The following is a 9612-nucleotide window of genomic DNA, read 5'->3' on the forward strand; positions in this document are numbered from 1 at the left end:
GGGGAGCTTACAACCTGATTCGCATCCATGTGGGGGACGAATGGAAGACGGCTTTTAACACCAGGGATGGGCACTATGAATATCTGGTGATGCCCTTTGGGCTCTGTAATGCCCCAGCCGTTTTCCAAGACTTTGTGAACGATATCTTCCGGGATATGCTTTCCACCTCGGTCGTAGTCTATCTGGATGATATTCTCATCTACTCTCCAGATATTGACTCCCACCGGAGAGATGTTTGCAAAGTCTTCGACCTCCTACGGGCAAACTCCCTCTATGCCAAGTTGAAGAAGTGTATGTTTGAGCAGGAGTCCTTACCTTTCCTAGGCTACATCATCTCAGCCCAGGGATTGGCTATGGATCCTGCCAAACTACAGGCTGTGATGGACTGGCAGGAACCCCATTCTCTTAAAGCGGTGCAGCGCTTTATGGGGTTCATCAATTATTATCGCCAGTTCATCCCGCATTTCTCAACTTTGGTAGCTCCCTTGGTTGCCCTCACCAAGAAGGGGGCGAATCCCAAATTGTGGTCTGAGGAGGTCTCCAAGGCCTTTATCTCTATAAAGTCACACTTCGCTAGCGCTCCCATTCTTCATTGCCTCGATGTTGATAAGCCATTTATCATGGAGGTGGATGCCTCTTCTGTTGGTGCTGGAGCAGTCCTCTTCCAAAAGGATGCTCAAGGTCGGAAGCATCCTAGCTTCTTTTTCTCCAAGACCTTCGCACCAGCAGAGAGGAATTATTCCATCGGGGACAGGGAGTTGCTAGCCATGAAGTTGGCTTTCTCGGAGTGGAGACATCTCTTGGAGGGAGCACGTTTTCCCTTCCAAGTCTTCACAGATCACAAAAATTTGGTGTATCTGCAGACAGCTCAGCGGTTGAATTCTCGCCAGGCCAGATGGTCCTTGTTCTTCTCCCGGTTTCATTTCACCCTCCATTTCCTTTCTGGGGAGAAGAACATTCGGGCCGACGCTCTCTCTCGCTCCGTTGTGTCATCTGCGGAGGAGGAGGAGGAGCCTCGGCTTATTGTCCCCACCGAGAGTTTGAGAACCGTGGCCCCGGATTTGCTGGAGTCTGTGCCCCCGGGCAAGACTTTTGTTCCATCTAGTTTGCGACCGGAGGTTCTCTCTTGGGCGCACTCGTCCAGGGTGGGTGGACATTTTGGTACTAAAAGGACATCAGAGTTACTGGCGAGGACATACTGGTGGCCGCATATGGCTCGTGATGTCGCGGAGTACGTTCAGGCGTGTGTCTCTTGCGCCAGGAACAAGACTCCTCGGCAACGGCCAGCTGGTTTGCTTTATCCTCTGCCCGTGGCTGACAGGCCCTGGGAGATGGTCGGGATGGACTTTGTGGTTGGCTTACCCAAGTCTCGTAATTGCACCATTATGGCTACGTTCACATTAGCGTCATGCGACGCTGCGTCGCCGACGCACGGCAACGCATGCGTCATGCGCCCCTATCTTTTACATTGGGGACGCATGCGTTGCGTTGTCGTGCGTTTTCGGTAAAACGCACGACGCATGCGTCGTTTCACCGCACCTGGGTGGCGTCGGAGACGCGACAATGTTGCATTTTTCGAGCGTCTAAAAAACGCATGCGTCGCACTTGCGTCGCTCGTGCGTCGACATTGCGTTAAAATCTCCATTGAAACACATTGACAACTTGCGTCGCGTGTGTGCGTCGTGCGTGCGTTGTACGACGCATGCGTCGTTACATAAAATTGAACAAAAAGGTGTCTAGACAGTGCAAACAGTGAGATAAACATCCCCCCTATATAAAGAAAATGTTTGGATTGTTTGTCACTTCTACTGCAGCATCTTGAGGCAAGAAATCCATCACCAGAACACTTCTACACATCCCAGAACACTTCTACTTATCCGCTGTCCAGAGATGTAAGTATACAATGATTCTGTGCATTTTCTACATGTGGTTTAAAATTATTTTTGCAAGTTGTGTTTTATATTCTGCACTGTGGTTAAAGATATTGTTGTATTTTTAGTCTGGTTGTGATGTATGGCGTTGTATAGGATGGCGTATCATTGTGTCTGCGGCCTTGATGATTGTTCTTTTCAGGATAGAATTTTATTTTCAATTATTTGGTTTGGTGGTGTTTTTTGTATTCAGTTGTGATGTTTAAAAATTGCGTTATATGATGGCGTTTAATAGTCTCCGGCCCTGACGGTTTTATTGTAAAGTATGGTAGTGCATAGAATGATTATGCGCCCTTTTACATGTAATAATTTTTTTATTGCAAGTTGTGTAGTTCTGCACTGTGGTTGTGTAAAGACATTGTTGTATGTTTCTGGCTGTGATGTATGGCGTTATATGCCCTTCTATTGTCTCCGGCCCTGTCGGTTTTATTGTAAAGTATGGTGTTTTTAAATATTTACATTTTTTTCCTTTCAAAAATCTATTGTGTTTTTGGGGTTTCTTGCTCCGTGGATTACTGTACTTTAAAAAAAAAAAAAATCTTTTGGTATTACAACATGGGGTCTGTTGTAGATCTTATCTTTAGGCTTTAGTTTAATCTGGCATTGGGTTGTCTCAGCCATTGTTTCTTTAATTTAATCAATGTGGCAGTGTTGTTTGCTCAGCGTTAGGTTGGAGTGCAATGTTGTTTGTGGTTTAAATGCCTTTTTTTTTTTGTTTTTTTTTTTATATTGCTGGATTGTGCATAGGAGCATAGGAACAATTATTTTGTTCTTTATTTCAGAATTGCATTAATAGTCATGGCCAGCGGCAGTGATTCCAGCACCCCACCGCTGAGGAGTGAGGTGAGTACATGATCTACTATTACTATATTCGCTTTCATTTGTAGATGGGTCACTCAACTTTTTGGTAAACTATTTTGCAGGCTTCTTCAAGTGAGGAGGAGAGCCAGGAGGAAGAGAGGGAGCAGGAGCAGAGACCGGAGCAGGAGCAGAGACCACGGGGCCAAGCTGTGGTTGCAGGACGGAGAGTAAGTTTTTTTTTTAAACTTTTTTTTTTTTTTTTTTTTTTGGGCGGGTATGGGGGGTGGCGGGATGGGGTGGTGTTGTGTGTGGTAGGTGGCGGTGGAGGAGGTAGGGTCAACTTTTATTTATCTTGCAACAATTAATATTTTCCATTTTTTCTAGGTTTCACAACGGGCCCTGGATGAACCCCTCAACATCGACCTCATGGTGGCATCCATAGAGGAACGGGGCCCGTTGTGGGACAGCCGTGACCCCCGGCACGCGGACCAGGGCATATTGCGGTGTCTGTGGAAAGAGGTGGCACAATTGCTGTGGGATGGCTTCGACAGCGCTTCCCCCACGGTCAAAGCTAGTTTTCGTAAGCATTTCCAAAATGCTGCTGTGACCCATCATGCTAGGATTACACAACCGTCTGTGATGTCTTCTATTGGTATTGCACACGGTTGCGTAATCGTTGTCAATATATTCTCTAAATTTTGTTTTGTTTTTTTATTTATTTATACACAGTTCGAAAACTGCGGACCAGATGGCGCTCCATGAAGGACCGTTTCAAGAGGGGCCTGAAAAAGGAAGGACAGGCCCGTAGTGGTGCAGTGGCTTCAAGGACCTCGGTTTACAAGTATAACCGTATACTGCAATTCTTGAGACCGGTCCTTGAAAGCAGAGAGTAAGTCTAGTACCTATGCACACACCTAGTTTTTACAACATGCATATTCACATACTACATTCCAGCCACTTAGCTTATTGCCCAGCCATTTATTTTGGCAAGTACAAAGTATTTAAACAAAAAAAAAAAGGTGAGTTCACCGAGGCGTGAAAAGTAAAAAATACATACTTTTATCCTCTTCAATCATAAGCAGAGGATGAAAAATCAGCACAATACCATAGACACTATCTACGCGTTTCAGGTGGCAGGGAACATCAGACCTGAAACACGTAGATAGTGTTTTTATTGTATTGTGCAGATGTTTCATCCTCTGCTTCTGATTGAAGTGAATAAAGTATTTTGTTTTTACTTTTCACACCTCGTTGACCTCGAATTTATATTCATTTCTGGTATTCTCACACTTTACACAGCAGCTCCCTTCTGGGATTACTACAATGGTGAGCGTGACTTACTAGTAATGTCCCTGAAATCGGAAGTATACAGAACACAGAAAGCTAGTAGATTGGCCATGCCCAGCCAATATTTCATAGGGGATTAGTATAGTACCTATCCAGGTGTATCCCTGATTTAGTTATACACAAATAATTAAAATATTATAGACACGCCATACATTCCACTGCAAGGCAGGTTATGTTCCCATGCTTGCTCAGCTCAAAGGACCTGTGATGACGTCTCGGTCACATGACCGTGACGTCATGGCAATTCCAACGTAAGCATAATTGTCTGGCGTTACAAATCGCAATCATGGGTGACTATTTGGAATAAAATAAATGTGTTTTTTTTAATATTGATGGTGCATATGCAGTGTCAAGATTAAAAATAGGTTAATATTAATGGCGGTAATGGATACCTGGCGGTAAAGTTAATTAATGACGCCTGTGAAATTTGATATTTAGTATACTAATGCTTTCCTTATGTTTTCACAGAACACACAGCAGCACCCGCGAGCCTGTCCGACCCTCTGGAGCGGTCCTTTGTGAAGCGCCATCTCAAGCCTCGCAGCCATCCCACAGCGAGAGCAGGTCTGCACCACCACAATCTGGCGAACCGGCAGCCGGTCCATCAGATGTTCCCCTGGCCGAGGCCTCTGTCGCTCCTTCCTTCGGGTCTTCCCGACAGCGTCAGCGGGCCTCGGACAGGGCGCCCATGCCCGAATTTTTACATTTGAGTACCGTCTTTCAGAATGGTTTCAAGGCGCTGTGCGATAAAATGTCAAATATCGAGCGGCGTCTTGAAAACATCGAAACGGATCTCGCGAGGCCGGCGAAACATTTTTTTACTGCCCTTCACAACGGGATGGTTGAACATCTTACGCCGGAACTCCAGATTTCGGTCATGCAGGGCTGCAACAATCTTTATGTCACTGCTCTGCAGCAGGCTCGGGTCATGCAGTCAGCGACAAATGCGCCCACAGTACCATCGCTGGCTGCCATGACTCCGACTCCTGCTGCAGAGCACCACCACAGAGGTCCGCGTGACGAGGGCCACCGCCACCGCCACCGCCACCACAGAACAGAGCCCCAAAGGTCGGAGCAAGACCGGCCTTCAAGGGCACACGGGCACAGACGGGAAGCCGACCCACACCCAGAGGGAGAGAGGAGGAAAAAAAAGAAGACCAAGACGACGACGACTAGCACTACGACCTTGGCTATGGCTGCTCCCACAACTACCACCAGAACACAGCCTGGGTCGACCCGGAGCACACCAAGTACCCAGGCTGGGTCTACACGGAGCACACCCAGTACCCAGCCTGGGTCTACAAGGAGCACACCGTCAACACAGCCTGGGTCGACCCGGAGCCGGAGTAGCCAGCCAAGGACACTGGTCGTCGTCCCTCCTCCTCCTCCCTCACCTGCTTTGGAAGTATCCCAACAGTGGATGGATGTCGGCATCCCGTCAAGTATCATTGAATATGCTGCTGCTTCCTCCCCCTCGTCCTCCTCCTCCTCGTCCTCCTCCTCGGTCTCTTCCACACCCACCAGAAGTGAGGGATATCAATCCCCTTTAGTTGTGGATGTAGGTACCCCGTAATGTTATGTCCCTAATTTTTTTTCCTGTCCCAAAATAAAAAATTTATTTGGTTTACAAAAAATTGGTTTTTATTGTCTCAAATAAAGTTTTCACCAAATGACACCTTGCGCCGTATACACAAATATTGTCTTTGTAACACCTGATGTGCAATGTCTGACAATATTTTTTAGATTTTTTTTTATTAATTGTTTTATAGGCCTGGCGCTCATTGTACTATCAGCTGTTACAAACACAACCAGCATTGCTCAATATGTCAAGTTTAAAATGTACCATCACACAACGATTTCAGTATAGATAAAGTTGGTTTATTTGTGTAACCAACGTTATCTTTTCTGTAATCGTAAAATGATAGAGCCCCTGCTGTGAGATTTTGGGTGTCAACGAATGATTATGATTTTTTTTTGTTACCCACGCTGTCATTGTTGGATCGGCGAGTTAGACACCGATCAAGCGATGTCTTTATTTTAAAATAGGTAATATTGGGTTACTAGCGCAGTGTTTTAAACACTCAAATAAAAATTAAAAAATACCCCACAAATAAAAAAAGGTGTCAACCACGTCCCTCGCCGTCATCTTTCCGCAATTACTTACACTGTGATTCCCGCCCGTAAATCAGAGCACACCGTTAATAATAAACGCTGTACTGTGGTTTAGGGCTGGCACAGTACGGAAAGCTGACGGCGATGGACGTGTCACACACCGTAATAAAATGTTGTTTTGTATTTTTAATAACTACATTTACAATGGTAAACATCGTGAGTGCGGCCATGCGCTTCATAACATTTCCCAGATTACACGGGACTTGCTCTTTTTGGGTTGCTGGAGAGCTGGCTGTGTGACAGCTCTCCATCAACCACACGACCAATAAACAACGATCACGGTCCGGTGGTATCACTGGTAGTTATCGTTGTAGAATAGTTTTATTAATGTACCTTAAAGGGAACCTGTCACCTGAATTTGGTGGGACTGTTTTTGGCTCATATGGGCAGAGTTTTGGGGTGTTCCAGTCCCACAAAATACAGGTGACTGGTTCCCTTTAAAATATTGGTCAGGTGAGGTGGAAGCAATGTTCACAGTGTCGCCACTATTTGACTCTGGACAAATTCTACCATCCTGAGTACAATAGTGTTAACTCTGTAGAGTTTTGCAAACATGATAGTTTCCCTCCTTGTCAAGCCAGGTTCCATATGAAAATAGTCTTCAGTATTAATTATGGTTAACAAGGTGGGAGCCGATGAAGTTTTATACGTCAAAACTATGGTACTCACGGCTGCAAATTTTATTGTTTTGTCACAGTCCATTTGGGTACTGGTGCTCACATGAATTTTGTGGGACAATCATTACTTTCAATAAAATAGGATTTTTTACAATTACTATGGAAAAACGGATGGGAGATTTGTTTTGTGAAAACGGAAAGGCGGAAAGGCACAATAAACTTTATTAACAAACACAACGCATTAGACAATCGGGTGACATTAATAACCAAACATATGATGGTTACATTCCATGGGCTCCACAGTGTTTACATAACATCATAACAACACGTTGAATTACACCATTTGATCTTGCCAAGAAACACGGCCAACATCGGAAACAAAATATGCAGCAAATTGGTCCCTCATATGAGCAATCTCCAAAGTTGTCCGCAGAGGATGAGCTTGATAATCAGGCAATGGATTTTGTATGGGTTCATCGAGTTCCACGTTGACTCTCTCTTTATCAATAATAAAATTGTGTAGAACCACACACGCCTTCACCACCTCATCCACTGTCTCAATTTTCAAATTTATTGCGGATCCTATGATACGCCATTTGGACACCAGAATGCCAAAGGCGCACTCCACAGTTCTTCGGGCCCTGGACAGTCTATAATTAAAAATACTTTTTGTGCGGTCCAACCCCCGACTAGAGTACGGTTTAAGTAGGTTGCCACACATTTGAAAAGCCTCATCCCCAACCACAACAAATGGCAGGGCCGGGCCTTCGGTGTTAGGAAGAGGTCGTGGATGGGGGAAATTAAAATTGTTCTCGTATAATCTTCGGCCCATGTCAGACTCCTTAAATGTCCGTGAATCATTTGCACGACCAAACGCTCCAATGTCCACAGCGAGAAACCTGCAGTCCGCACCTGCAATTGCCATCAGCATGGTGGAAAAGTATTTTTTATAATTATAAAAAAGAGATCCACTTCTTGAAGGCTTGGTAATCCTAATGTGCTTGCCATCCACGGCTCCGATACAGTTAGGGAAATCACAAACTTTTTCAAATTTTTGGGCGTTGGCATGCCATAATTCTCTTGTAGGGATGGGTAAAAATTCCTCCCTGAGGTTGTCCCACAATGCGCGGCATGTGTCTGCAATAATACCCGACAGTGTTGAGACTCCAATCCGAAACTGGAAATGCAGTGATCTCAATGTCTCTCCGGTAGCCAGGAAACTGACAAGAAGAAAAATAAATAAATAAATATAATTAATTTAATTGTTATGAAAGAATTTTTCATTTTTAATTACAATCCCCCACCCCAAAAAACAAAAACACGTTAATTTAAAAAGTGGCAAGAACATATAAATCCTTCACATTCCATTACGTACCGTAGAGTCACCAGCAGACGTTCCTCAGGGGAAATCGATTTACGGAGCTGCGTGTCCTGCCTGGAAATGGCTCCTTCCACCAGACGCAGCAGATATCGGAAGCTGTCTTTTGACATCCTGGTGTACTCAAAATATTTGTCCTGGTTCTCATTTAATTCGCCAAAAAGACAATGGTACACTCCACGACTCTCTCGGACTTCCACTATAGGGTGTAGCCAAAAACGCCGACGACTCCTTCTCCGTTGTTTGTCTCTTTTCCTCTGTTCTTGACAGGCAAAAGCATAAGCTATAGCAAGGGCTAATTCCAGCTGAAAAGTGAGGTAGATACTCTCCATGGAACGATCCATCTTGATGCTCTATGGTTGGAAATAATGTATGCCGGGGTATATATACCACTATTACATTAATACCCACCCCCATCTACCCATTGGTGGCATTATCGATTGTCTAGACACTAGACCCACCCTCTTCTATTCATTGGTGGTGTTATCTAGTGTCTAGACACTAAATTGTGTGTAAAGATCTAATCAGTGTTTGACAACGCATGCGTCGTAAAACGCTGCGTTTTTGTAAAAACGCACCAAAAATGCACCAAAAACGCTGCGTTTTACGACGCATGCGTCCGACGCTTGCGTCACAAAAGTTGCGTTTTTGCGTGCGTTTCCGATGCGTCGTGCGTTGCGTCGGCGACGCAGCGTCGCATGACGCTAATGTGAACGTAGCCTTACTGGGTGATCACCGATCATTTTTCCAAAATGGTGCATTTGGTGCCTCTTCCACGGCTACCATCTGCACGGGCGTTGGCTGTCTTGTTTATCAAGCATATCTTTCGCTTACACGGTATGCCAGACAAAATTGTTAGTGACCGGGGTCCCCAGTTTGCGTCTCGATTCTGGAGGGAGCTATGTCGTCTACTCAGTATTGAGTTAAATCTCTCTTTGGCATATCATCCCGAGACGAATGGGTTGGTAGAAAGGGCCAACCAGACCTTGGTCACATATCTGCGACATTTTGTTTCTGCCAGACAGGATGACTGGGCATCCTCGCTACCGTGGGCAGAGTTTGCACTTAACAATGCCGTAGCCGACTCCACCGGTCAGACTCCATTCCTCTTAAATTACGGCCAGCATCCGCGTGTTCCTGTGCCCATGCCTGTGTCTTCCGCTGATCCCAGGGTGGCAGACTAGGCTGTGGAGGCACGGGACATTTGGGATCGCACGCAGGATGCCATTCGGGCCTCCAAGGAGAGAATGAGGTCCTCCGCCGATGTTCATCGGCGCCCCGCTCCGACTTTTGCCCCTTGCGACTTGGTGTGGCTCTCCGCCCGTAACATCAGGCTGCGAGTTGAGTCCACTAAGTTTGCTCCTCG

General features: G+C 45.6%; 2 protein-coding genes across 2 annotated transcripts; one reads left to right on the forward strand and one right to left on the reverse strand.

Moving 5' to 3' along the window:
• Positions 1-2654: 2654 nt before the first annotated feature.
• LOC138676709 (PHD finger protein rhinoceros-like) lies at positions 2655-5707 on the forward strand. The gene is made up of 5 exons (XM_069766238.1): positions 2655-2774; positions 2855-2959; positions 3117-3312; positions 3462-3621; positions 4548-5707. Exons 1-5 carry the CDS (start codon positions 2730-2732, stop codon positions 5650-5652), a joined length of 1611 nt encoding a protein of 536 aa, XP_069622339.1. The 5' UTR covers positions 2655-2729; the 3' UTR covers positions 5653-5707.
• A 1458-nt stretch (positions 5708-7165) lies between these two features.
• On the reverse strand, positions 7166-8834 carry LOC138676710 (uncharacterized). Its single transcript, XM_069766239.1, has 2 exons — positions 8244-8834; positions 7166-8088 (listed from the first exon to the last, which is right to left on the reverse strand). Exons 1-2 carry the CDS (start codon positions 8588-8590, stop codon positions 7203-7205), a joined length of 1233 nt encoding a protein of 410 aa, XP_069622340.1. The 5' UTR covers positions 8591-8834; the 3' UTR covers positions 7166-7202.
• Between the last annotated feature and the right edge of the window lie 778 nt (positions 8835-9612).

The sequence above is a fragment of the Ranitomeya imitator genome, chromosome 4, assembly GCF_032444005.1.
Source record: "Ranitomeya imitator isolate aRanImi1 chromosome 4, aRanImi1.pri, whole genome shotgun sequence".
Classification (NCBI taxonomy): Eukaryota; Metazoa; Chordata; class Amphibia; order Anura; family Dendrobatidae; genus Ranitomeya; species Ranitomeya imitator.